The sequence below is a fragment of the Dipodomys spectabilis genome, unplaced genomic scaffold (genome assembly GCF_019054845.1).
Source record: "Dipodomys spectabilis isolate Male_0828 unplaced genomic scaffold, ASM1905484v1 ptg000067l, whole genome shotgun sequence".
Lineage (NCBI taxonomy): Eukaryota > Metazoa > Chordata > Mammalia > Rodentia > Heteromyidae > Dipodomys > Dipodomys spectabilis.
The window spans coordinates 2,266,875-2,293,755 of record NW_024870744.1 but is presented as its reverse complement, the minus strand read 5'-3'; the positions used below and the strand labels follow the sequence as shown (position 1 = coordinate 2,293,755).

At 54.8% G+C, this 26,881-nt stretch overlaps 3 protein-coding genes and 1 non-coding gene across 6 annotated transcripts; 2 read left to right on the top strand and 2 right to left on the bottom strand.

The window, feature by feature from the left end:
• Nucleotides 1-771: 771 nt before the first annotated feature.
• Bbln (bublin coiled coil protein) lies at nt 772-4,188 on the bottom strand. The gene is made up of 2 exons (XM_042680998.1): nt 3,987-4,188; nt 772-1,184 (listed from the first exon to the last, which is right to left on the bottom strand). Exons 1-2 carry the CDS (start codon nt 4,063-4,065, stop codon nt 1,012-1,014), a joined length of 252 nt encoding a protein of 83 aa, XP_042536932.1. The 5' UTR covers nt 4,066-4,188; the 3' UTR covers nt 772-1,011.
• Nucleotides 4,189-5,706: 1,518 nt separating this feature from the next.
• Lcn2 (lipocalin 2) lies at nt 5,707-10,954 on the bottom strand. 3 transcript variants are annotated; one of them, XM_042680995.1, is made up of 7 exons: nt 10,767-10,954; nt 10,126-10,259; nt 7,603-7,682; nt 7,295-7,414; nt 6,772-6,873; nt 6,044-6,074; nt 5,707-5,916 (listed from the first exon to the last, which is right to left on the bottom strand). In XM_042680995.1, the coding sequence occupies exons 1-6, from the start codon at nt 10,890-10,892 to the stop codon at nt 6,055-6,057; spliced, it is 582 nt and encodes a 193-aa protein (XP_042536929.1). In that variant the 5' UTR covers nt 10,893-10,954; the 3' UTR covers nt 5,707-5,916; nt 6,044-6,054. The 3 variants fall into 3 exon arrangements, with proteins under 3 accessions (XP_042536929.1, XP_042536931.1, XP_042536930.1); XM_042680997.1 differs by having other exon boundaries at nt 6,048-6,074; XM_042680996.1 differs by having other exon boundaries at nt 6,053-6,074.
• A 7,561-nt stretch (nt 10,955-18,515) lies between these two features.
• Ptges2 (prostaglandin E synthase 2) lies at nt 18,516-24,951 on the top strand. Its single transcript, XM_042681237.1, has 7 exons — nt 18,516-18,791; nt 19,950-20,147; nt 21,995-22,053; nt 22,844-22,993; nt 23,153-23,353; nt 23,646-23,763; nt 24,355-24,951. Exons 1-7 carry the CDS (start codon nt 18,522-18,524, stop codon nt 24,481-24,483), a joined length of 1,125 nt encoding a protein of 374 aa, XP_042537171.1. The 5' UTR covers nt 18,516-18,521; the 3' UTR covers nt 24,484-24,951.
• Nucleotides 21,624-21,733, top strand: LOC122109087. The gene has a single exon (XR_006147664.1). It is a non-coding gene; the product is annotated as a small nucleolar RNA U6-53/MBII-28 (small nucleolar RNA).
• Nucleotides 24,952-26,881: the final 1,930 nt, after the last annotated feature.

Genomic DNA, 26,881 nt, shown 5'->3' with positions numbered 1-26,881 from the left:
AGCAGGGCCAGGTAGATCGCCAGGCAGCTCTCAGCCAATGCCCAGCCTCCAGGAGTTCAAACCCAGGGGGCCTGGGTTCATAGGGCACTTCACCTCCCTGAGCCTCAGGGCTGGGAAATGACAAGCTCAGAGATGGTGGTGTTCTCCCCAAATGACAAATGAAGAAACTGAGGCCTCCCAAGGTCAAGGGCCTTGCTAAAGGTCACAGAGCTGCTGGATGGCCAGGATTTGACTCCAGTGTGAGCTGTTGACCCGTGCTGGCCGCTGTCCACGGGGACCTCTCAGAAGTTAAAAGTGCAAGCTAAGGATGTGGTTCAATTTGGGGTGCCTGCAGCACAAGTTTTGGCCCTCCTGGGGGGTGCCCAAGTTCAGCCAGTAGCAGATGGAGCTGCTGTGGCGCTGCTCCTCATGTAGAGACCCCAGACCCTTAGACAGTGAGACTGGGCCTGTTATGGGCCAGCTGGGGAGACTTCCACGGGCAGTGCCAAGGCTGCAGAGTGTATGTGGCGTTCCCAGACTCAGCCAGAGGCCCCAGCCTCTGAGTGCATCCCAGAAAGTCACCAAGCTTGGCGGACTTGCCTTGGTCAGGCTGGGCAGCAGCTGCTGGTCAGCATCCCAGGTAGGGATGTCCCTCACCTGCGCTGTCTGTATCTAGGAATAAAAGGTGGTCACGAACCCAGCCCCCACCTCCTGTTCATAGGCCATTGATGTGTGATGTGTGATCAGGCCCCAGTTCACCTAAGGTCTTCATCCCAGCACACAGAAGAGAGGTGTGGAGAATTGGTTTAATGTGGATTTCCAATCCTGGGGGAAGTAGGGAGGTCCAGGAGCTGGGCCAGCAGGCAAATGAATGGGCTGTATGTTTACACCTGGCCCCAAGAGACAGGCTAGGAAGTGGGGGCTGGCTCAGGCAGGCAGGGGACCCAAAGGCCAGCCCTTGAGAAGGTATCTAAACCAGATAGTAAGGGCCCAGGGAGGCAGGATTGGGGCCTGGTCGGAGGCTCCCAGAGCCTAGGGGCTGGCATCGCCAGGGGCCTCCCCGAGCTGCTGCTGGAATTCCAGGCGTGTCTGCCGGTTGGACTCCAACAGCTCCTGGAGTCGGGCGTGGAGGTGATCATTCTTCTCCTCCAGGTGGTCCAGACAGGAGTTGATCTGGTCCAACATGGAGTTGATGGCTGCATACTCTGGGAGGAAGGGGAAAGACAGACCCAAGGTCCCGTGTCTCCTCTAGGCTCCTAGACACACTGGTACCCCATTGTTCCCCAGCCCGCCTCCAAGAGGGCTTTGGGAGAAGTCTCTACTCCTTCCTGAACCCGTGTCACCACCTGGAAAATGGGCAGAGACCAAAAGAAAGGCTTTGAAGAAACACCTTAGTGCTCCATCTTCTAGTTAGGATGGTCACAGCCTGGGAGGTCCCGCCTCCAGGGATCTCCCTAAGTGCAAAGGTCAAACCTCTTTGGCTCTTCCTTGCTTCCTCTCTCCCTGCAGAGGTGGACAGGGCCTCTTCCAGGCAGGCTCTCATCTCCAGCCCTTCCATGGCTCCCTCTGCCATCAGGGTAAACCACCAGCAGATTCCCAGATCCTCTCCAGCCCCCTCAGTTCCCTTCATCTGTCTCCTCTCCCAATCCTTTTCTTTTCCCCTCCCTCACACCCACCTCTCCCACCTCAAGCCCTCTGTGCTGTTGCCTCTGCCCAGGATATGCCAGTCCTCCTGTCTCCCCTCCCTTTTTTGGCAGTCAACACAGGCTATCCTATTACCAGCGCCCTGACGCACGCCAGTCTCGTAGCCCTCCACAGCCCTCTCTCCCCTCAGGAACAACGGCTGTGAATATCTGTGTGCTGGCCTATGCCTGTCCCTCAGCTGTGTGAGAAGTGACTGGTCTTGTGTTGGCTGCTGTCTCCCCAGTGCGCTCGATGACAAAGTAAGCGTTTGCTGAAGGAATGAGTGAGTGAATGAATGAATGGAGCTGACTTGCCAGCCTCTCTGCCTTCGCTCAACTCTCTGCCACCCAGAGATGCCTCGACCACAATCTGTCAAGGACCAGCTCAAAATGCCTCTTCCAAGAAGCCGTCTCTGGTCCTCCCTCTACTGCCACTCTTCACCTGCCTCTCTCAGAGACATGATGTTCCTTTGGACCCAAGGTCTGGGCCTGTGCCCACTGCGGGACCCGGTTCTGAGCCAGCCTGTGACTCAGATATACTTGGCTGCCAACTTAGGATAGGAAGAGAAGTGGGTGGTGGTGGTGGTGGAAAAGTCTGGAATTCAAGGAGTGTGTCTGGCATGTGGGTGATTGCATTCAAGGGAAGGTTACCCATTGCCCAGAAAGGGCACCACTCACAGAAGACAGTCCTGTGAAGTCTGCTGCAAGTCCACGCCTCGTGATACAGAGAGGGAAACTGAGGCCTAAGAAGAAAGAAACTATCCAGGATCCTATAGCTGGTTGGTGACAACCAAAATTCTCACTTGGGGATTAAGGGCTGTTAGATTTGGGTTCCAGTTCTGCTCTACCCCAGCAAGTTACTGTAGCTCCTTTCTAGAAAAGAGGTGAAGAATGGAAGTGTGAAGTGTATCCAGAGCTTAGTAAGGTCTGCTAAAGTGATTTTTTTTTGGGGGTCCGATCGTGGGGCCTGAACTCTGGGCATGGGCGCTGTCCCTCAGCTCTTCAGCTCAAGGCTAGCGTTCTACCACTTGAGCCATAGCGCCACTTCCGGCTTTTTTCTTTTTGCTTATGTGGTGCTGGGGAATTGAGCCCAGGGCCATAGGCATGCAAGGCAAGCGCTCTACCACTGAACCACCTTCCCAGCCCCTAAAGTGATTCTTTAGATGGTCATTACAACCAATACTTCACATTCCCTGTTAGGGACACCAGCTGGGGGACAGGAGGAGGTACTGAATGTCTCCACACCAACTGGAGTGAGGCTTTTATCCCTGTCAAGGGTACTTCACAGTTCCAAACCTTGATCCTCCCCACTGTCCTGTGAATCAGCCAACATCCATGCAGCGTGACCTTCTGAGCCCTTCCCTAGGCCCTCACTGTGGCTACTGCATCCTCTGCTGCAGAGCTACAGGAACACTGCTTGTCCACACTGGGTGGCCTGCCTTTATGAAAGTAGACCCTGGGTCTGGGTTTGTGGCTCAAGTGAAGAGCCAATAGCCTAGTAAACACAAGGTCCTGAGTTCAAACCTCAGTACCACCAAAAAAAAGACCCAGAGTGATGAAAATATCTTAGAACTGTGAGGGATGCACAACTCTGAGCATATAAAACCTTGGAACTGTCCAACTTAAATGGGGCTAATTTGTATAGCTCAATAAAAATGTGATGGCAACAACAAAGCACTGCCCCATCCTTACCCCACGTTTCCTAAGTCCTGCCCTCCAAGCTACTGCTCCCACCTTACTACAACGAAGAGAATAACCACACGGCTCACTTCCTCCATGAACCCTTGCCTGCACCATCAGTCACGGGACGGACACACTCATCCCTACTCCTATATGACAAGGGGAATACGGAAGGACGGGGCGCGGGAGCCCGGGCGGATGGTTCTCCCACCCTCGTGCGGGGCTGTGCACGCAACAGGCTGCTGGGGAGCCGGGCACAGCGGGCACAGCGGCCACGCCGGCCCCGGGTGCTGACTCAGCAGCGCGGGCGCCCACCGGGTCAGCCCCGCCTGCGCGGCCAGACCTGCCAAGCCGGGTTGCAAACCCCTTGGTGTGTGTGTGGGGGGGGGGGGGGGGGAAGTGGGGCAGGAAGTGATCGGAGCAAATCCCAAGCAGATGAGCATCCCCGGAGGTTGCCTCAGTTTCCCCTTCTGTGAAACCGGGCTGCGGTTGCTAGGAACCTCCAAGGTGGCCCCGGGAAAAGTCGGGACCTTCCGCGAGCGGGTGGGGAGAGCTCACCCCGTCCCCGATTCCCCTTCCCAGGGAGGGTACCCCTGGAAAAGCAACAATCGCTTCGGGAGCTCCCCCCACCCCGCGCCCCGTCACCTGCTTCCCCAAAGCCGTCGTCCTCGCCTTCCGCCGCCGCCTCCACCGGCATGCCCAGGTCCCCGTTGGGGCCCGACATTGCGGGCTCGGGCACCGCAGGGGCCGCGCGACGACGGAAAGCGGCGACCGTCGCCCTGAGAGCCGGCGCCGGGCGGAAGGTGGGAGCCGCTGAGAGATCTCGGAGCCGGAAGGGAGGAACGCAGCGGCGCGAGGCCGCCCGGAGCCCGGGGCCCCGCCCCCGGGGCCTGCGCCGCGACGCCCGAGCTCCGCCTCCTCCCCGCCCCACGGCCCAAACCCCGCCCACCCGCCGCTAGGCCCCGCCCCTAAACTGGCTCCGCCCACAATGCCTCACAGTCGGGCTCCGCCCCCCGGCCGACCCGCGGGCCCGGCCCACTCCGGGTGGCGGTGCGGGGCGATCGCGCGGCTCTCCGACAGCGGAGAAACCCGGGCGGCGGAGGCTCGAACCCGAGCGAGGGCTAGCGAGTGCCAGCGAGCCCGGCAGGAGAGCGGGCCAGTCGGGGACCTCCATTCTGTGCCCCTTCACTGCTTCTGCCCCTCTGTGTTCAAAATCAGACCAGCGGTTTCCAAGGCCTCTTGAAGTTTCGAGAATTTCCAGACCTGGCAGGACAGGACTGTCATGGAGAGGTTCCCTCCTCCTCCTTCCTCCTGCCTGCCCCGGCAGCGACCACCCACCTCACGCACTCCATCCTGGACCTCCCTGCCGTTCTGCGCCCGCCTGGGGGATCCAGGGCTGCACCTGTGGGTGGGAACCGGCCTGGCTCCAGCCCTGGACCAGGCTCCAGGCAAGTACAGAAACAGAACAATGAGGCCTCTTGAAATTTTATCAGGATCTCACCTTGTATACCTTTAATGTATGATAATTTCAAAACAGAATAAAAAGCCAGGCACCAGAGGCTCACCCCTGAAATCAATCCTACCTACTCTGTCATACTAGCTACTCAAGAGGCTGCCATCTGAGGATCCCAGTTTGAAGCCAGCTGCAGCCCAAAAGCCCATGAAACTCTTTTTTTTTTTTTTTTTTTTTTTTTTGGTCAGTCGTGGGACATGAACTCTGGGCCTAGGCGCTGTCCCCTGCGCTCTTCAGCTCAAGACCAGCGCTCTACCCCTTGAGCCACAGTGCCACTTCTGGTTCTGGTTTTCTAGTGGTTGATTGGAGATAAGAGTCTCATGGGGGGCTGGAAAGTTGGCTCAGTGGTAAAGCGCTTGCCTTGCATGCTTGAGGCCCTGGGTTTGATTCCTCAGCACCCATAAGCAAAAAAAAAAAAAAAAAAGCCGGAAGTGGCGCTGTGGCTCAAGTGGTAGAGCGCTAGCCTTGAGCTGAAGAGCTGAGGGGCAGCGCCCAGGCTCAGAGTTTAGGCCCACTACCGCACCCAAAACACACACACACACACACACACACACACACACACACACACAAATAGTCTCATGGACTTTGCTGCCCAGGCTGGCTTTGAACAGCGATCCTCAGATCTCAGCCTCCTGAGTAGCTAGGATTACAGGCGTGAGCCACCGGCACCTGGCTCCATGAAACTCTTCTTTCCAATTATCCACCCCCCACACACCAAAAAAATGTAAAAATTAAAAAAAATGCAAATAGAGCTGAGGGCTCAAGTGGTAGAGCTCAGCCTTGAGCAAAAAGCTCAGACCCTGAGTTCAAGCCCCAGGACTGGCATGCACGCGAGCACACACATGGGCAGACCCCGGGGCAAGTGCATGTGTTTATTTAGCAGATAAGTGGGTGGACTCCGGCAGCCAAGTGGCTTTTGGAGCAGTTGGGTGGGCAGCAGGGCATCACAAGAAAGGTCTTCCAGTTGTCACTGGCTTCATGGCTGGGGGTGGGGCATGGAGTAGACAATCTGGCTCCCTGGGCAGAGGCAACAGGAAGGATGGAGATAAAGATAGGCAACACCTGAGAAAAGAAAGTTGATTAAAGACGCTGCAGTTGGGGAAAAGGGAGGGAGCAAAGGGAAGTCTGGGACCCTCCTACTCCCACCCACCCCTGGCCACCCTCCCCTCAGCTCCCTGCGCAGACATACTCACTGCACCTTCAGTCATCAATGCACTGGTCTGTGGGAGGAAAAAGTCCATCAGAACAGGCAGATGGGATAAGTGTATAGGTACATGTGTGTGCATGCACATCTCTGGCTACCAGGACCCCTGTGCTGTCCCTCAGGCCTAGCCTGGACCAGCTGCATATCTGGGGGTTTCCTCAGGACTTGGGGAAGCCTAAAGACCCATGTGTGGAAGATGCAGTAAGGGAAAGGTTTGGGGACTTGCTGCCCTAAATGATGGGGCCTCTCATACCTGTGCTCCAGTTCCCAGGCCTCCTGCCTGTTCAACCTACTGAGCCCTAGCTAGCCTCTCAGCCAGTGACCCTGAATGACCTGGTGAGAGCCCTCCTTGCCCAGGTCAGGCTAGGCTCCTTGAAAGCAGGGACATGTCCTAAGTCAAAGATGAATAGGATCCAAAGGGAGACCCAGAACAGGAGGCCTGGGAAAACGTGGACACTGATCTGTGATTCTCATCTGGTAAGCCCAGGCTAACCTGTCATGGATGAGCACTTGGGGGTCAGGATCCCTGGGGACCCATAGATTCCAGGGTGGGGCAATGTCTTCCTAAGTCTAAAATGGCTTCCAGAGGAGGCCACTGCTCTTGGATGGGCTGGAGCAGGGCACTGGGTCTCTTGTTTATCCTCTCCCTGGTGGAGAGCATCAGGCCTAGACAACCCCTATGTCCCCTTCCTACCTCCCCAGCTGGCCCTTACCAATGGGAGTAAGGAAGGTGATGTGGTCATCAGTAAGGCCCAGAGACTTGGCAAAGTAGACGAAGCGATCCTTCAATCCAGAGCTCAGCTCTTTGTTTCTCCCTGGGTGCGGACAGAAAGATGCTCTATAAATGTTATTGGGTGCTGGTGGCTCATGCCTGTCATTGTAGCTACTTAGAAAGCTGAGATCTAAGGATCATGGTTCAAAGCCAACCCTGGACAGAAAATCCATGAGACTCTTTTCTTCAATTATCCAGCGAAAAACTGAAAGTGGAGGTAGGATTCAGGTGTTAGAGTGCCAGCCTTGAGCACAAAGCCAATGCCAAAACTCAAAAACAAAAAGTCATCGGACAAGTGAATGAGGCCTCCGACATTTTTCCTATAGAACCTATCTATGCAGGAAGACCTCCTCCCTGAGGGGGCTGGAGTTGAAGAAGACCTTGAGGCCTGAGTGAGGGTGGAGGGTCTCATCCCCTAAGTGTGACCAGGAGCTGGGGCCCCAGGGGATAGGATGAAGACCCACCGTAGAGGGTAGTCTTGAAGTATTCCACGTTTGAGGAAGTCTTTTTGAAGAATAACATGGCGAACTCCGAGTAGTTAGTGTCTATCACTTGCATAGTGTAGTTCTGTATATTCGGGTATCCTGTGGTACAGGAGTGGGGGTAAAAGGTCAGCCTTGCCTGCTCTGGGAGGAAGAGGAGACCATCCCCTTTCTTTCCAGCCTGCTGACCATAGGCTTTCCCCCAGAGGACAGCGTCTAAGTAGGGTGACAGAGAGGCCTGTGCTCCCTGGAACCCCACACCCACAGCCCCGTCTCAAATGGGGACTCACTGTGAATGTCGCCTAGGGTGTACTGGCCCCACTTGGAACCTGGGACAAAAATTCTGTTCCAGTAGTCACAGTTCTGACCCCTATGGGAGCAAGAGATGGGGTGAGCTGAGGGAGATGACACAGGTGTGGGCGCTCCTGGGCCTGACCAGGTAGCACCAAGATGGTGGCAGGATTCGGATACTCCCAGTCCAACTCATAAAAGCCTGTCACCCATTAAAGTGGAAGCTCCGCCCACCCAGTTTAGACTGGCCTGGGCTTTCCTGCCTTGAGCCTATCCCTCATCTGATGCCCAGAGCTGCCTGACTCTCTCAGATCCTCCCTCCTGCATCCGAAGTCCCTCTTCACCTGCCTCCCCTAGGTGGCCTACCCCACGTGCAGCCCCAGCCCCAGGCACTTACCCCTACTCCCACCTGGCTGTTCCCCTGCTACCACCTACTCCACCTGTCCAGCCTGCTTCAGACCAAACACTCCCTGAAACTGAGTTTTCTACTTTTCTTCTGCCTCTCAGTCCTCAAGTGCTCCAGCTCCAACCTACCAGCTTCCCAAATTAGAAAAACACTGGAGGGGTGGGGGAGGATGGGTTGGGAAGGGAAAACAAAGAAGGCTACAATGCTTGATAAGAAATGTACTCATTATCTTGCCCATGTAATTGTAACCCTTCTGTACAGTATTTTCACACACACACACACACACACACACACACACACACACACACACACACACACACAAAGCCAAAAAAGAAAGAAAGAAAGAAAAACACGGCAGCAGATTCAGTCCGTTCTAGTTCCCAGCCCTGGCTGCCCAGCCTCACCTTCATTGCTCTGCCCACCTCCCAGCTCCACCTGACTTTCTCCCCTGATGCAACTGAGTCCGGATACCCAGATCCTGGCCTTGTGGGAGCCCCTGGCCTTGCAAGGCAGGTTGCCCCAGGGTCTAGCTTCCTACCTCTGGAAGGCACCATTCTCTGACTCAGAGTGCACCAGCCCCTTCCATGCATACTCTGCACACTCCATGCACACACAACTGTGTGTGTGTGTGTGTGTGTGTGTGTGTGTGTTGATACTAGGGTTTGAGTTCAGTCCCTGAGCTCTTTTGCTAAAGGCTAGAGTTCCTCCACTTGAGCCACAACTCCACTTACATTTTTTCCCCTGGTTAATTGGAGATAAGAGTCTCAGAGACTTTCCAATCTAGGCTGGCTTCAAACCATAATCCTCAGATTTTAGCCTCCTGATTATCAAGGATTACCCAGTGAGTAGCTAGGATTACCGAGCTGTGTGTATACTTTCTGAGATACATTGGCTCCTTTTTATTTTTCATTTTTTGTTGTTGTGGGGCTTGAACTGGGAGTCTGGGCTGGGCTGTCCCTGAGCCTCTTTGGGCTCAAGGCTAGTGCTCTACCACTTGAGCCACAGCACCACTTCTGGTTTTCTGATGGTTCATTGGAGATAAAAGTCTCACGGAGACTGTTTTGCCTGGGCTGGCTTTGAACCACAATCCTCAGATCTCAGCCTCCTGAGTAGATAGGATTGCAGGCGTGAGCCACCTTTTAAAAGCCACTTTCTTAGAAGCCCTGGTTGGAGACCTGGGTGAGGTTGTAGGTAGATGCAGTATCCCTCCTCCTGCCATGGAATACATTACTCCTTCCATCTTTGTTTTTGTTTGTTTGTTTTTGGTGGTGTTGTTTTGGCCATCTTGAACTCAGGGCCAAGCACTGTCCCTGAGCTTTTGCCCTCAAAGCTAGTGCTCTACCACTTGAGGTACCACTTCACTTTTAGCTTTTTAGTGGTTAATTAGAGATAACAGTCTCACACACTTTCCTGCCTGGACTGGCTTCAAACCATGATCCTCAGATCTTAGCCTCTTTAGTAGCTGGGATTATGGGTGTGAACTACTGGTACCTGGCTCCTATCTTGCTATCTTGGGTTTTGGTTTGGTTCTGTTTTTTTGGTTTTGGTGTTGGCACTAGAGTTTGAACTCAAGGCTTCATGCTTGCTAGGCAAGCACTCTTCTGCTTGAGCCATACCTCTAGCCCTTGTTGCTCTTTGAGATAGGATCTTGCTTTTTATGTAGGCCAAACTGGACCAAATTCCTCCTATTGAAGCTTCCCACCCTAGTTAGGATGACATATGTGTATCAACACACCCAGTTATTGGTTGAAAATGGGGCCTCCTGAACTTGTTCTCTGGGGCTGGCTTCAAACTACAATCCTCCTAATCTCTGCCTCTGGAGTAGCTAGGATCACAGGCATGAACCACCAGGCCCTCACTTGGCTTGTTGTTTAAGATAGTCTAGTTAACTTTTTTTTGTGTGTATGTGCCACACCACACCTGTCCTCCCCATCTTCCTTGACCCGTGCGTGTTCATCCCCTCTGCTGTCCGTGCTGGAGTGCCACATTGACAGAAGAAAGGAAGGGAGGAAAGGAGAGAGGGAAGGAGGGATAAAAGCCATGTCAGGAATAACAGAATCACCCTTGCCTGTGACATCAGTCTACCTCTTAGCCCCTAGGGAGATGGCAGCTTCACCTGAGCAGGGTGGAGGTGACCTTGTAGCTGTTGTCTTCATTCAGCTCATAGGTGGTGGTGTACATATTTGAGTCGCCTTGATTCTTCTGTACTGCGTTCCCCGCCAGGCCTATGACATACCACTTCCCCTGGAACTGCAGGGCAGAATGAGGCAGAGCCCTGGAGTGGCTCCAGGAGCCACCTCTCCTGCTCTGGCCCTGCTGGCATCTCTAGGCAGCCTGGCTGGCAGCCCCTCTGATTGGGTTCCAGGGTCCCAGGTGGAGCCTGCCTGAAGGAGCCAGCAAGGGCGGGGGGCCTCCAGCACCAGTTTCTTCATCTGTGCAGAGGGACTTAGCAGGCAGTGGGGGTTAGTAGGCACAATGACACAGAGATGAAGAAGGATGGGGGGGGTGGCTTCCACCAGGGGACCCAGGCTCAAGAGTTCTGAGCTCTGGACTCCCTGAGTCTTACCCATTCCACCCAATGGTGCTCTTTTTTATTTTTGGTCTGAGATGGGGACTCAAACTCTGTATCTGTCACTTTTGGTTACTGGCTGGCACTCTACCACCTAAACCACATCTCCAGCCCCCAATATTGAGACCCTTCACCTCTCCTCCCCACAACCCTAGATCTCCTGGCTACTGCCCTTCCAGGACTCTTACCTGCTTATCCTGGAAGTTGGGGGTCAGGGGAACCTTATGTAGAGATGGGGCAGGGATCAGTTTTGGAACAGAAAACTGGGTCTGGACCAGCAGGGCGAGTCCCAGCCACAGGAGTCTCAGGGTCATGGTTACAGAGCAGCTGCAGGGACCGGAGAGTGTTGAAGAAGGAAGAGGAAGCAGGGAGGGGGCCTACCTGAGGTGAACTATTTATGGGCCACCAGGCTGCTGCCCCCACCTCAGGATGAGGTAATCCTTCCATTGCCAAATCCAGGAAAAGTAGAGCAATTACCGGCAACTCCTGCTGAAACACTTTGCAAGATTTTTGCCCCTTTCTCCCTGTGGTCAGGGTTGTGCAAGGTGGGAGGACCGGAGGATCAGCAGGGGAACTGGAGGGCATTCCCAGAGCCCTGCAGTCTGGCAAGGAACAAAGACTCCCACTGTGTACTTTCTGTGTCCCTTCCCTTCCTCTGGTTAGCCTCCTTCATAGATCTGCTGCTCAGTTCTGAATAAGCCATTGTCTCTGAACCCCCCTGGGCTATGTCACAAGCCCAAAGAGGGTGTATGTGTGGTGAGGTCTTCTCTCTACACCTGCTAGAAGAAAAAGAAAAAAAAATGAGATGGGTACCAAAGCTTATGCTTGTAATCCTAGCTACTCAGGATCACAGTTCAAAACTACTCCAGACAGAAACGGCTATGAGATTCTTGTCTCCAATTAATCAGCAAAAGACTGGAGGTGTTGCTCCAGTGGTAGAGTGCCAGCCTTGAGCAAAAAAGCTAAGGGACCACACTGAAGCTCTCAGTTCAAGGCCAGTACAAGTATGCACACGTGCACATATGCACATGCAGGCGCGCGCACACGCATGCGCGCGCACGCACACACACACACACACACACACACACACACACACACACAATATCCTCAAGTCTTTGTGACCATGAAAGTGAGGAAAGATAGAACCTCAAGAATTTTAAGTAGAGAGGGAACAGTGCCTTAGGTCACAGAGGAATTGGATAGAATATTCCAGACTCTGAATGTCTCTGATTGTTACCATTGCTCACCCAGTGGGAGTCTAGGATATGAACTGGGGTGGTTTTCCACACGAGAAAACTAGAGCTGGGGGCAGGAGGGGCGGTGCCCAGGTTGGAGCACCTGGCTGGCCCCTCCAAGCGCACCCACACACATTTCTACCGGCCTCCCCGCCTCACAGGCCTGCTCTGGCACCTGCTCTGCCAACTGTGGCAGCCCATGCAGCTCCTGGAACTGAGGAACATGCTGGTTTTGAACATGATTTGTTGGGGAACAGTGCTAGGGATCAAACCCAGGAGCTCGGACATGCTAAGCGAGACTCTACTACTGAGCCATGGCCCCAGTTCCAATTCATCATTTTTTGTTTTGTTGGTACTGGGGTTTGAACTCAGGGCTCTCAGGAGCCACACCTCTAGTTCCCCTTGAACTTGGGATCCTCCTGCCTCAGCCTCCTGACTGCTTTAAGAGGTGTGCACCCCCATACCTGGCTCACCTCGGCATGGCATTCTGGCCAAACCCTTGTAAGGATCCATTCTTCTCTCCACACTGGCTTTGGGCCTGTCCAGCCCTACTGGCCTCATCTCTCCCTCTCTGTCCTCACCTCTGCTGGTCTTTGCCTCTGCTCACCCTTGGGGGCAGCCATCTCCTCATTCTTGCTCACCTGGGCAGCCCTGCCTGGAGGTTGGAGAGCCAGTGAAGTGAGGCCAGTTGAGGAAGTTGGGCTTCACACGTGCAGGTCCCATGGGATTCTGACACTCACCGCCATGGCTGGGGCAGAGACTGTGGCTGCAACCCATCCCTGCCAACATGAGTCTGGTTGGAGCTGAAAGGGCTGTGCTAGATGATGGAAGCCTTCTGCTTTAGAAGAGGATAGTTCTGGGCTGGGAAGGTGGCTCAGTGGTAGAATGCTTGCCTAGCATGCATGAAGCCCTGGGTTTGATTCTTCAGTACCACATAAACAGAAAGAAAAAAAAAAACCAGGAAGTAGCACTGTGGCTCAAGTGGTAGAGTGCTAGCCTTGAGTAAAAGAAACTCAAGCCAGGCGCTGGTGGCTCACCCCTGTAATCCTAGCTACTCAGGAAGCTGAGATCTGAAGATCACGGTTCAAAGCCAGCCTGGGCAGGAGAGACCGTGAGACTCTTATCTCCAATAAACCACCAGAAAACCGGAAGTGGCGCTGTAGCTCAAGTGGTAGAGCGCTGGCCTTGAGCTGAAGAGCTGAGGGACAGCGCCCAGGCCCAGAGTTCAAGCCCCACGACCGACAAAAAAAAAAAAAAAAAGAAAAAGAAAGAAACTCAGGGACAGTGCCCCAGACCCTGAGTTTCAAGCCCCAGTACAGGAAAACAAAACAAAACAAAAAAACAGGAGTGCTTCTGTGGGTTGAGTTGGAGATCCAGGGAAAAATGCTCTGTGCAGCCCCTTCACAGTCTAGTAGGGCTGATGGCATCAGATCAGTTCTTCACATCTTCTTCCCACGAGCTGTGAGACCCATCCCAGGGGAGTTAGGTGAGGCCCACAGTATAGACTTGCCGTGGCGATTCAGACCAACTTTCAAGTTCCAGGGTGGACAGGATGCTAAAGACTCCAGTCCCTGCCCACTCCCTTCCCACTGGGAAGGTCAGGACTCCAGAGTCCCTGTTGCTCAGAGCTAGGGGTCCTCAGGTCCTGTGGCTCTTGGTATTGTTATACCATATGTGTGGTGCCCTGCATTGGCATGCCAGGAACTCCCCCACCTCCTCCAGGCTCTGGTGATTGTTCTGTAGTCCTCAGCTGCTTCTATGGAACCCGCCCCAGCTTCCTTCACTGTCTCCCTAGGAACTGCAGATAGCCAGTGTGCCCGCAGCGGACCTTACAGAAGCACCAAGCCCAGAGGCTTGGGAATGGTTGGGCAGGGCCATGGCTCCAGATCTGCCTATGCTTGGGTTTCTGTGGCCAGAGGCCAGAAGAATTCTGCAGCACCCCCTCCTCTAAGTCATTAAGCCACTCCCTGGTGGCTCTTGTTTGTCAGGAATCTGGTCTGACCCCCTGGTCTGGTTTCAGTGTTGAGCCTGGCATGAGTGGCTGGGGCCAATAGCTTTCCACAGCCTCCCTGGTGAGGCCTCAGGCCAGAGGCCCAGAGGTTCAGTCACAGCTCCAGAAACTCTTGGGGTTCACAGATGGGCCCTACCTGGGGGTTACCCCGTAGCCATAGCCCCAGTAAGGAGGAGGAAGGTCTGTAGAGTGTGAGGTGCTTGTCCCCTCAAGGTCTAAGCTCCGGTCTCCTGTTTCCAGAACAGCCCAGCTGTTTCCAGAACAGCCCAGCTTTGCAGCCCAAGTTCACCATGAATCCTTGAGGGGCTCCTGGCTCCTGCTTCTCCCGCTTGATGGGGGACCCTGTCCTCCCCATACCCCAAATGTACCCACTGACTCCCCGCCGGGGGAGGCTTTGGGGGGCCTTCCAGAAGGGTCAGCAGGCCCTGCTGTTGAGGTATAGGCACAAAGCCACAATCTGGCTCTGGTTCTTTGCTGCATGGGCATCTAAGAGGAGGTCTCTCATGTCATGCGTTTTCTGTTGTTTTTGTGTATTTTTGTGCAGGTACTGGGGCTTGAACTCAGGGCCAAGGAGCTCCCCAGTAGCTTGCCCCTCAAGGTTGGCACTCTACCATTTGAGCCAAAGCTCCACGTCCAGCTTTTTGGTGGCTAATTGGTGGTTAAATGGATTTTTCTGCCCCAGCTAGCTTTGAACCTTGATCCTTAGCTCTCAGCCTCCTGAGTAGTTAGGACCACAGGTGTGAGGTATTGGTGCCTGGCTAAGACCTTGGCTTTGGCCTGGCTGTTGTCCTTCAGGACTCTATCCTCAGGCTTCCAGGTCAAGGTGTGAAGGAAGTGTGAGCTTCTGGGGACAGGGCTTAGTGGCCTGCCCCTGGGGCAGAATGACTTAGCAGGACTGGGCCTGACCTACATGGGTGTGAAGGCAGGCAGGCTGAGGTCATGGCTGCTTGGGCTGGAAGCCTTGGGTGGGCACTGCTTTCCCCAGGACCACTGCAGCCCCAAGTCCCCGCTCCCTAGGAGCTCAGCCTGAGGCTACCAGGATTAGGATGGATCATGGCTCCCTGCTATCTTCGGACATCTCTGAGCTTCCTCCAACACTGCTAGGTCCCCCTGTTCCATGCTACCCCCTCCCATACCTCCTCCCATATGGAGTTCCTAGATTTAGGCCACTTTCTCCCTACTTCCTGTCTTGGTCTATCATTTCCCCACATGCACACCCCATTCCCCCTCCCAGGCAGGCCTTGACCTTCTTTCAGTGCATTTTCATAACAGTGCTTTTTCCTGCCAACAGCTCTGCAATCTGGATGAGAATTTCCCAAACCAGCACATTATTACAACAAATTACCACACACTTCCAAAGACCAGAAGTCTGAAATCAGAAAATCACTGTATGTGTCCATCAAGGTGGCAGGGATGGGGGGGTGTAGGGGTGGTGTATGTGGGGGTACTTGTTCCCTCTGAGGTCCCAGAGCTTGTGCCTTGCCTCTTCCAGCTCCCTGGCTGTGGCCCTGACCCCCTTCTCTGCCTGTCTGTGTAGCCTTCTCCTTTGTGCCTAATCTCCTTGCCCTGTCTTGAAGGACACTTGAGATGTCATTTAGGGCCAGCTGGATAATCTATAGTAATCTCATCTCACAATCCTTATTTAAAAGGTTGACCGACAAGAGGGAAAGATGCAATGAAGGAAGGGAGAGGCCAGCAAATATTTTAGAATATGTCTTCTACTATTAACATATTGGTGATTTGTGAAAATAAGTTTATTCCTCTCAGAAATTTAAAAACAAGCCAAGTGATAGTGGCTCATAACTACTGTAATCCTAGCTACTTAGGAGGTTGAGTTCTAAGGATCATGGTTTGAAGCCAACCTGGGCAGGAAAGTTCATGAGATTCTTACTTCCAATTAACTAGAAAAAGCCAGAAGTTGAGTTGTAGCTTAAGTGATAACCTTGTACAAAAAAAGAGACAGTGCCCAGTGACAGTATTACTTCTTACTACAGTCACATTGGGTCTAAGATTCTGATGTATGGATTTGGAGGGAAGGACAATCCACATTCAAACCATAGCAACCATCCTGCTTGGAATAGGGTATCTGTCCTTTTGCCTGGCCATAGGTGAAGGAGGTTGTGGCTACTTGCTCAGCTCTCAGATGAGGGCTGAAGTAGGATCTGGGCAAGTTGGAGGCCAGAGAGGAGGTATAGAGAAAGCATGGAGTGGGAGTAGCTGCCATAGAAGATGGAGTTGATCCATCAAAGGGTGGCTGAAGTGGGGCTGCGAGATGGGCAGACTAGGGATTTGCTCAGACTTGGACTAGGGCTCCATCTAACTCAGCACAATTGGTTCCTCAGCCTCAAGATTGCCTAAAGGCCTGTGGCTGGAAGGAATTAAGGAAGAGGTAGCTCAAGGGCATTGAGGCAGAATGAGCACAAAGCTGCCAGCCATGAACCCAGAACTTTGCCAAGTATTTTGGTGGAGGGGCTGGTCACTGGATTTCTTTCCTAGATTTGGCAAGGGATGACTCATCCTATGGTAGGCAGGTGAAGCTGCCAGGTGGTAAAAAGTAGATGATCTCCCAGGTATCAGCCTCATTACTTTCTCAACCTCTCATTAATTTTTTTCCTTTAATTCTAATCTCAATGCAGTGGATGCCAGTCATTATTCCTAAATTACAGATGGAAAAACTGGGGTCCAGAAAGGTAAAAAGGGAGCCTATTGGTTGATGTTTCTCCAGCTATACTGCCCAGCAACAGGCTGCTCTGAGAACAGGTCATATGTAAAGCTAACGTATCAGAGAGGTGCACAGGGGTGAGGGTGTGTGTGTGAGTGTGTGTGTGGTGCTTGGTCGGTCCCAGTGTGTGTGTGTGTGTGTGTGTGTGTGTGTGTGTGTGGTGCTTGGTCGGTCCCAGTGTGTGTGTGTGTGTGTGTGTGTGTGTGTGTGTGGTGCTTGGTCAGTCCCTGTGTGTGTGTGTGTGTGTGTGTGTGTGTGTATGTGTGTGTGTGTGTGTGTGGTGCTTGGTCAGTCCCTGTGTGTGTGTGTGTGTGTGTGTGTGTGTGTGTGGTGCTTGGTCGGTCCCAGTGTGTGTGTGTGTGTATGTGTGTGTGTGTGTGGTGCTTGGTCAGTCCCTCATACTCAGTGTGTGTGAGTGTGTGTGTGGTGCTTGGTCGGTCCCAGTGTGTGTGTGTGTGGTGCTTGGTCGGTCCCAGTGTGTGTGTGTGTGTGTGTGTGTGGTGTTTGGTCGGTCCCAGTGTGTGTGTGTGTGTGTGTGTGTGGTGTTTGGTCGGTCCCAGTGTGTGTGTGTGTGTGTGTGTGGTGTTTGGTCGGTCCCAGTGTGTGTGTGTGTGGTGCTTGGTCGGTCCCAGTGTGTGTGTGTGTGGTGTTTGGTCGGTCCCAGTATGTGTGTGTGTGGTGCTTGGTCGGTCCCAGTGTGTGTGTGTGTGTGTGTGTGTGTGTGTGTGTGTGGTGTTTGGTCGGTCCCAGTGTGTGTGTGTGTGTGTGTGTGGTGCTTGGTCGGTCCCAGTGTGTGTGTGTGTGTGGGGGGGTGCTTGGTCGGTCCCTCATGCTCAGCCAAGCCGGTCAAGCTCCCCTTCCATCTCCTTTGGGGCTGCAGTGGCTGGAATACATCCCAAATGCACAAGCACCCCTGAAACTGCCTCCGTTTTCCCTTCTGTAAAAACGGGGCCGGTACCCCCGATCGCCCCCCGATCCCCAATGCTGAGGTTTCCAGGGACTCACTGGCCGAGGCTCGTTCGGCTCCAAACGCCCACCCGGCCCTACTCTGCTCTTCAGGAGGACATCCCCAGAAAAGAAGAGATAGCTTCAGCAGCACTCCGGGTTGCTGCCTCCTCGAGGCCCTCGTCCTCGCCTTCCCAACCCAACCGCATGCGCCAGGTCCGGGTTGGGACCCACGAGGGGGACTCGGGAGCTGGCGGGGTCGGAGGATGGCTGAACCCGGCAGGAAGCTCCGCCCTCAAATCTCCATGACCACGCCCACGTCTATGGCACGCCCACTCCGGCCGCTGGGCGTGGCCACGCCTGGGCTGTCCGAGGCGAAGCCCAAGCACTGGAGATTCCGGCCCTTTGCTGGGGCGAGAGAGATCTCTGGAGACCAAGCATCCGGGAACCCCCTCACTCTGCCTGTTTTTTGTTTTTTTTCTTTTCCCCAAAAGCCTCCAGGTCTGCTAGACGGCTCCACGTGGGCTACAACGGAGACACTCCGCTTCCAAGGCCCCACGTTTGAAAAAAAATGTATGGTTCAGGTCAGAGCAGAAGCGTTCAGCGGTGCGGGAGGGCAGAAAGTAACGGAGGTGCTGCAGTTCCCTCGCTCTCCCCGCGAGACACACGCACAGACACGGAGCCGAGTACGGCTCCCCTAACAACAAGCCTTGGCCGGGCGTTGGGCCCTTTGCTCGGCAGGTTTCCTTCGAATGGATGTACGATATTGACACTATGACACGACTAATCACGAACTGCCATAGATGCACCCAAGGAACGAGGCGTGGAGTCACTTGTAAGCACCCCTGAGTGTGTTTCGGCTGCTCTGACGGGGGCACAAGCCCTGGTCCCAACAGAGCATCTGGTCCCCTCTCGGCGTCACCATCACCCAAGGCAACCGGCCGGTCCCTGCGGCCGGGCCCTTTAAGGAGAGCCGGAACCTTGCCCGATTTGGTTTCACGCGCCCGCCCGCAGAGCCGGCGGAGCGAACATGGCCCTGGCGGCGCGGGCGCTGGGGTCCCGCCGGTGCGCCCTGGCCGACCGGCTGGGTGGGCGCCTCTGGCCACCGCTCCTCGCACAGAGCCAGGCTAGCTTCGTGGAGTCGGCGGGAGGTCGGGGCCCGACGGCGGCCACCCGCAAGGGGAGCCCGCGGCTGCTGGGGGCGGCGGCGCTGGCCCTGGGCGGCGCGCTCGGGCTGTACCACACGGCGCGGTGGCACCTGCGCGCCCAGCCCCTGCGCGCCCAACGCTCCGCCGTGCAGGTGAGGCCGGGGGGGGGGGGGGGGCCCGGACCGACTCCGAACTCGGGACTCCTGAGAAGCCACGGCGTCAGAAGTCGCCTCCTGCGCCCTCTCGTGACCTTGGGCCAGCGACCTGGGCTTGGGTGCCCAAACCCGCCGCGTCGGCCTCTGTAGGATGGGGCGCTGCCGACGCCCGCCACCAAGCATCGCGGGGGTGTCTTTCTTGCCATCGCCCGTCTAATGTATTAAGGTTGCTTTAGTGGAACCGCCGACCCTCAGACTCTGGGTCCCCAGACAGGGAGGTGGGCCCCACTGAGCCCCCCTCTCCGCACCCCACCCCGGAAGAAGAGGGTGGAGGAAGGAGAATAGCTGTGGCTCCCTGTCCACCTCCACATGCGGCCCGTTTCCTGTCGGGACCTTGGGATGCTACAGCTGTGGCTTTCCGCTTGAAAACCATAGCGAGAGCGCTGGGAGGTTTTCTTTTTTTCTTTTTCTTTTCTTGTCGGTCGTGGGGGTTTGAACTCTGGGTCTGGGTGCTGTCCCTCAGCTCTTCAGCTCAAGGCGAGCGCTCTACCACTGGAGCCACAGCGCCACTTCCGGCTTATGTGGTGCTGAGGAATCGAACCCAGGGCCTCATGCACGCAAGGCAAGCACTCTACCACTGAGCCACCTTCCCAGCCCCAGCTTGGGGGATTTTCTGCAGAAGAACCCAGATCCCTGGCTTTGGACTTGAACCGAGGGGCTTGGAGATTATCCTTGAGTGTTTTTGCTCAAGACCAACACCACTTGATCTACATTATACTTCTGGCTTTTTTGGTGGTTCGTTGGAAATAAGAGTCTCACAGACTTTCCTGCCCTGGCTGGCTTTGAATCATGATTCTCAGATCTCAGCCTCCTGAGTAGCTAGGATTATAGGCATGAGCCACCTGTGCCTGAATGGATGCCTCCTTCCAGAACAGACCTCTGCTCTGGGGATTTGCACCAGTGCTGTCTGCTACCTCCCAGTGCCTCCATTCTCCTACCTCCCTACCCACTTTTCTCCCTATCAACCCTAATCCTAGTCTCCCTTTCACCCCACCCCTATTCTGCCTCATATTCTCCAGTCACTTCCTGGGGGAAATGTTTGCTTGGGTCCTGGACACCTGGTCTCAGAAGCTCCCTCCTTTTTCTCTCCCCTAGATGTCCCTCTCCAGTCGCCTGCAGCTGACCCTGTACCAGTACAAGACATGTCCCTTCTGCAGCAAAGTCCGTGCCTTCCTCGACTTCCATGCTCTGCCCTATGAGATAGTGGAGGTGAACCCTGTGCTCAGGACCGAGATCAAGTTCTCCTCCTATAGGAAAGTGCCCATCCTGATGGTCCAGGAAGGGGACAGCTTGGTGAGCCTCATGGATCTGCCTGCCTCCTTTCTCTCCTAACTTGTCCAGAGACACCCTCAAATCTAGCCTACTCCACACCCCTGAAAAAACTTAGGACCCCTAGGCCTTTATGGAGTTTTTTGAGGGAGAAAACAGCTGGTGTACAGGGGATGTGGTAAATTCAGGTCATAGCCAGGCTTAGGGGCCCAGCCACTGGGAAGGCTGAGGTAGGATGATCACTCAAATCCCTGAGTTCAAGACCAGCCTGGAAAAAATAGTGAGCCCCTTCCCCCACCCCATCCCAAACAAACACAACAAAGTGGTAGATGTTTGGCAATCAATCTTCCTTCCCTATCAGTACCACCAGCTGAGCCTCAGGGAGGCTGACCACTCAGGGATTAACACCATGGGTTCTGAGGTCAAGTGGTCTGAGTTCCAAGTGTGGCTTTGCCATCCTCTTCCTGTGTGTTGTGGGGCAGGTCACTTAGTCTGTTTAGGCTTTTTTTTTTTTTTTCCGGTTGTGAGGCTTGACTTGAACTTAGGACCAGAGCACTGTTACTGAGCTTCTTTGTGCTCAAGGCTAGTGCTCTACCACTGGAGCCACAGATCCCGCTTCCTGTTTTTGAGTGGTTAATTGGAGATAAGAGTCTCATGGAGACTTTTCTTCCTGGACTGGCTTAAAACTGAGATCCTTAGATCTCAGCCTCCTGAGTAGCTAGGGTTATAGGTCTGAGCCACTGGTGCCCAGCTTTGGCTTTTTTTCTCTTTCTCTCTTTCCTTCTTCCTCTCCTTCCTCTCCTCTCCCTCTCCCCGCCCCTTTCTCGATTTCTCTCTCTCTCTCCCTGTCTTCTATCTCTTATCTCTTATCCTTGTATCTCTCACCAGTACTGGGACAAAACTCAGGGTTTCATGCTCTTGTTTAACCTTTACATTAAAGGCTGGCACTTTACCACTTGAGCCACAGTTCTGCTTCTGGCTTTTTGGTGGTTTCAGCCTGGACTGTTTTGAACCACAGTCCTGAGATCTCTGCCTCCTAACTAGCTAGTACTTACAGATTTGAGCCACCAGCATCCAGCATGGTCTGGCTTCTTGATTAGTTAACAGGGGACTGGACTCTGGGCTGTAGGACACAGATATGAAATGTCTAACACAGTGTTCAGCTTCTAGAGTCCATCCTCACCTTAGAGGTCAGATGCTGGGGCACCCCCATTACCCACACTTGGTTGCCTTTACTAAGAGCAAGGATTTGAAGGTGGGGAGGTACAGGCTCAGTGGTCATGGGGTTTGGGGTGAGGGATAAACAAGGCCCAAGCTCTGTGGGACCTTGCGTTGCCTAGGCTTGGTGTTTTTAGGAGTCCATGCTGATCCCCCAGCCACTGGCCAGAACCTTTGATCTAAACCTGTCTTTTGATCTGGAGTGTGGCGCAGTGGTAGAACACTTGCTGAGTGTACACGAGGCTCTAGCACTACAAGAAATAAGGTAAAAAAGTTGCCTGGTCCCGATGATGATTTGCCATGCTAATACTGAGCCACCAGGTAGGGCATTCTTGCCCTAGTTTGGGTGCCAGTGAGTTTAACAAAACTTCTCACATGGAGACCTGAGGGACATTTAAAAAAAAAAAAAAAAAAGTTGCCTGGTAGGGCATACTGTGGCTCACGCCTGCATTCTTAGCTACTCAGGAGGCTGAGGTCTGAGGATCACAGTTCAAAGCCAGCCCAGGACAAATCCGAAAGATTTGTATCTCTGATTAATCAGCAAAAAGCTGGAAGCAAAGCTGTGGCTCAAGTAGAGTGCTAGCGAAAAAGCCACACAAGAGTGGGAGGCCCTGAGTCCAGGCCCAGCACCGAAGTTGTCTGTTCTCTTGTAGAAACAACTGAACGACTCCTCTGTCATCATCAGTGCCCTCAAGACCTACCTGGTGTCGGGGTAAGGAGCCCTTGGGAGGCCCAGGCAGACAGGAGGTTCCATCCGAGCTTCTCTCTCCAAGGAGGGCTCCCCAAGATTTTGTGTGAGAGTAGGGTAGGACTGCTGCTAAAATATCTGGAATGAGCCAAGAGTATCCTCTCTCTCAGCTCCTACATCTCCTTGTGTTAAGGAAGTACTGCTGTGTCTCACTCAAATCTGGGGGAAGGTGGCTTAGTGGTAGAGTGCTTGCCTAGCATGCAGGAAGCCCTGGGTTTGATTCCTCTGTACTACATACACAGAAAAAGTAGGAAGTGGATGCCGGGCGCTGGTGGCTCACGCCTGTAATCCTAGCTACTCAGGAGGCTGAGATCTGAGGATCGTGGTTCAAAGCCAGCCCGGGCAGGAGAGACCGTGAGACTCCTATCTCGAATAAACCACCAGAAAACCGGAAGTGGCGCTGTAGCTCAAGTGGTAGAGCGCTCGCCTTGAGCTGAAGAGCTGAGGGACAGCGCCCAGGCCCAGAGTTCAAGCCCCACGACCGACAAAAAAAAAAAAAGAAAAAGAAAAAGTAGGAAGTGGTGCTGTGGCTCAAGTGGTAGAATGCTAGCTTTGAGCAAAAGCAGCTTGGGGACAGGCCCTGAGTTCAAGCCCCAGGACTGGCAAAAAAAAAAAATTCCTTCTTGCTGCCAAAGGGCATAGAGCCTTGAGGGGTATGCAGCAGCCTGGGGCTGGCGCCCTGGGCTTGAGCAGCGTTAGTCAGCATGGACAAGAGAGGGAAGGCCTTAAGTGAAACTCTGTCTCTCTCCCAAAGGCAGCCTCTGGAGGAGGTCATCACCTACTACCCTCCTATGAAGTCCATGAATGACCAAGGCAAGGAGGTGACAGAGTTCTGCAACAAGTACTGGCTCATGCTAGACGAGAAGGAAGCCCGGCAGATGTATGCGGGGAAGGAGGCCCGGACGTGAGTGGGGCTGGGCTTGCCTCGGGCCGATGCAGTGTGGGGAGCAGCGTGGCTGGGTGCTGTGGGTCACGTGCCCCCCCCCCCCGAGAATGGGTCCCACTCTTAACCCCTGAAGCTGTGGCTCAGCTGCCCAGCCCCTCTGTCCTCGTGTGCCCACAGGGAGGAGATGAAGTGGCGGCAGTGGGCAGATGACTGGCTGGTGCACCTCATCTCCCCCAACGTGTACCGCACGCCTGCCGAGGCCCTGGCGTCCTTCGATTACATTGTCCGTGAGGGCAAATTTGGGGCCGTGGAGGGTGCCATGGCCAAGTATGTGGGTGCCGCCGCCATGTACCTCATCAGCAAGCGCCTCAAGAGCAGGTGATGGTGGGTGTGGGCCTGGGGCCGGCTGTCTGAGGACCCCCATCTTCCATTGGTGTATTGTCCCAGCAAATCCTTGGGGGAGGCGAGGCATGCTGGGACTCAGCCCAGAGCTCCCCCGCCCCAGACCTTGGAGTCTGCAGCCTGTGCCTGCCACTGCTGAGGCTCTGCAGGTGCCAGGTCCCCCTGGGGGCCGCCCTGCTCCCTCAGCCTAACTGATCCCCAGAGGAGTCCTTGCTTCCCACGTGGCTGGGGGAAAGCACCTCCTGATGGACCCCCATGCCCCGCCCAGGCACCACCTCCAGGACGACGTGCGGGAGGATCTCTACGAGGCTGCCAACAAGTGGGTGGCAGCAGTAGGCAAGGACCGGCCCTTCATGGGGGGCCAGAAGCCGAACCTCGCTGATCTGGTAGGTGCAGTAACAGAGCAGGGAGGATGCCACACAAAGGGCTCTGCCTTGGGTGTGGGCTGGGGGCAGCATCCAGGCGATACCTGCCTCTTACAGCTCTCCAGAAACGCTGCGTTTGTCTATTAGAGGAGAAAGCCAACTACAAGGAACCTTCCTGGTTCACATAACTAACAAGTTCAGGAAAAGTGTTGGCTTTCAGCTTGCCTGGATCCAGAAGCCCAAATGGCGGCAGGGTCCAGGTTTTCCTTGTCTCCATCTCAACACCAATTCCTGATGTCGGCCTGGCTCCAGGCTTCTACCAGCAATGTCATCGGTCTGGCTTCTGTGCCCATCCTGGAGCAGTTCTACAGCCTGGTGGCCTGGGTTTGGGAATGGCGTGCTGGGATCGCTCCTTCCCAGGGACGCTTGGGTGGGCCTGTTGCCCGCAAGGCATGTGGGTGTGAGAGGAGAGGTGATGCGCCCAGAGCAGGCAGGTCCGGACATGCTCTCTGGCTGTGGTGCCCCATGTGTGGTACCCTGTCTGGTGCCCTGACTGTGGTGCCCCATCTGGGCCCAGCCACAGTGCCATTTCCATTTCCATGCCCCACACAGGCGGTCTACGGCGTACTGCGGGTCATGGAGGGTCTGGAGGCCTTTGATGACCTGATGCAGCACTCACGCATCCAGCCCTGGTACCTACGGGTGGAGGAAGCCATCGCCCAGGTCCCCCCTGCTCACTGAGTGCCCTACTGCGCAGAAGGAAGGAGGCGGGAGAGGCCAGCCCTGCACTGCTGTGTGTATATGGGGGCCCAGAGACATTTACCTCTTTTCCACCCTGCCCCTAATTATCTACTACTGACACTGGATACCTCAGGGTGCTGGGAATAAGGCCCAGGTTCAATTTCTGCCCACAACCATGCTGAGGGTAATGAGTGGGGTGCGGAGGGGCAGTCACAGAGGGTTGGCCTCCCCTCCCCACAGAACCCCAGGGAATCAGCCCCTCTATCCTGGGCCTAGGCTAGGGCTCCCCTATAGTGGATCGCACTGGGTCCTGCCTGGCCAAGGTGGTGGGACAGTGTGCATTAGGGAGACCCCTCCCAGACTTCCCTAGCTTTTGGAACGTTCTTCCCAGATCTCCCCTGGGACTCTCGTTGTATTTGCAATAAAGGAAATGTTCTGTTGCTCCCTCCTAGGGGGTGCTGTCTTGGAGGTCTGTGTGCTGAGTGCCTTGTAGCTTCTTGACAAGGAAGGCCAGGCCAGGACCAGGTCAGGCTAGCCCTGGAGTGACTCCCCCCCTCTTGGCTTTAGGTGCTAAAGGTCCGGTAGGCTGATTGCTGAGCAGCTTGTCAGGGAATCTGGGTGCAGATGTCCATGGGGGACAGGTCTGGCTCTGCCCCTGGCTGACTGTGGGACTCTGCGTAGTGATGGCCCTCAAATCTCCTAGTCTGGTTCCTCATCTGTCAGATGGAGATGGGTATAGGGACAGTCCCCTGCTCATCAGAAATGTGGGGGTTTGGTGACAAGATGCAGGACAGGTGCTCAGAAGAGCACTGGCTCAGTGCCAGGCCCCGGTGGGGTCTAGAGGGAGGGTCTCGGTCTCCTGCGCTGATGGCTCAGGCCTGGTAGCCTTCGAGGGGCCCTCCAGAAGCCAGGCAGGTGGCTGGTGGACTAAATTGTATCCACTGGGCTCTGATAATTAGTGGGCAACTGGGAACCCCAGACTCTTCAAAAGCACAATTCCTGTTCCTCATGGTAACTAATTCATACTAGGTAGACTGTATCAGCATATCAGCACACAGCAGCGGGGCGTGAGGGAGCGCTGTGGGCCATGACCCATCCTGCAGAGTGTTCTCCCTCCCCTCCTCGGCCTCTCCACATCCACCTGTGTCACGCTGGCTCCCTTCAGGGCACCCGGTTTAGATCCAAGGTACCCCGTTTACTCTGCTCCCCCAGCCCCCACACCCTCCAGAGGTGATCCAGCACCCTGGGCTGCAGAGGGAAGGAGCAAAGCTGGACCTGAGGCTGTGTGCGTTTATGGGGTGGGGAGGGGTGGAGCTGCATCCAGAGGCTGTTTTTAATTTCTGATTAGGTCTTAATTTTTGAGGGTGTCTTGGACCAGGAGCCCAGGAGAGCCTGTGGACCCAGAGATCCCTTGGCAAGGCAGAAATTTGGCCAATAATGCCATGGGATAATGAAAGAGGGCCGTCCCCTATCCCTGCAGTCCTCCGCCTCTGCCTCTCACCTCCTGCATCCCTCATCCCTGCACTTCACCATCTCTGTATCCCTCAGTCTCCATCCCTGCTTCCCACCTCCCAGGTCCCTTCCTCACACACAGCCTTTCCTGCCACTCTGAGTCTAACCTGCATTGATCCTCAGTCCCTCTCAGGCACAAGGAGGCTGATTTCCTGTCTCAGTTCCGAGTTCCAGCGTGAAGGACACCCAGGTGGAGCCAGATCTGATCCTTGTGGCTGGAGAATGGCCGGTCAGCCTGAGGCTGCCACCACCTGGGCGCAGTTTTCCCCTCTCCTCTCTCTCCAAACTGCTGGTTTTCTCAGTACGCTTCTCCACACCACCAGAGGGCGCTAGAGTCCGTGAAGCCCTGCAATAGCTAGAAAGGGCCTGGCACTATATCACCTGTGACCAATTTTAGGCTCCATTCTCTGGACAGACCTCACTATCTAGAGACCCTCTTCATCTGTAAAGCTGTAAGTTTTCAGGGCTTCCAGGTGAGGCTCGTAGGAGAAACCACATCTCTCAGAGGAAAAGGACCTCAAGCCAAGACCCCTTGTTCCATCTTTGTCAAGCTCAGGTTAAAACATGTCCCTGGGCTGGGAATGTGGCTTAATGGTAGAGTGCTTGCCTAGCATTCATGAAGTTCTGGGTTCGGTTCCTCAGCACCACATACACAGAAAAAGCAGGAGTGGCACTGTGGCTCAAATGGAAGAGTGCTAGCCTTGAGCAAATGAAACTCAGAGACTGTGCTTAGGCCCTGAGTTCAAGCCCCAGAACTGGCAAAAGAAAAACACCAAAAACCATGTCCCTGTGTCTAGGTAGAGGCAGAGGCCTGTGAGCTGCGGAAGCTGTGCTGCTGGCGGTGACCCTGGGAAGCCCCGTCTCTCCTGTGAACCGGCCCCAGTAT

Excerpts from the sequence above, each read along its gene's own strand:
- Bbln (XM_042680998.1), bottom strand. The coding sequence starts at position 4,065 with ATGTCGGGCCCCAACGGGGACCTGGGCATGCCGGTGGAGGCGGCGGCG. Across the intron at positions 1,185-3,986 it reads CGACGGCTTTGGGGAAGCAG|AGTATGCAGCCATCAACTCC; the intron begins GTGACGGGGCGC and ends CCTTCCTCCCAG.
- Lcn2 (XM_042680995.1), bottom strand. The coding sequence starts at position 10,892 with ATGACCCTGAGACTCCTGTGGCTGGGACTCGCCCTGCTGGTCCAGACC. Across the intron at positions 7,683-10,125 it reads GTCACCTCCACCCTGCTCAG|GGGTCAGAACTGTGACTACT; the intron begins GTGAAGCTGCCA and ends TTGCTCCCATAG. Across the intron at positions 6,874-7,294 it reads CTTCAAGACTACCCTCTACG|GGAGAAACAAAGAGCTGAGC; the intron begins GTGGGTCTTCAT and ends GTCCGCACCCAG.
- Ptges2 (XM_042681237.1), top strand. The coding sequence starts at position 18,522 with ATGGCCCTGGCGGCGCGGGCGCTGGGGTCCCGCCGGTGCGCCCTGGCC. Across the intron at positions 18,792-19,949 it reads CCCAACGCTCCGCCGTGCAG|ATGTCCCTCTCCAGTCGCCT; the intron begins GTGAGGCCGGGG and ends TCTCTCCCCTAG. Across the intron at positions 22,054-22,843 it reads AAGACCTACCTGGTGTCGGG|GCAGCCTCTGGAGGAGGTCA; the intron begins GTAAGGAGCCCT and ends TCTCTCCCAAAG.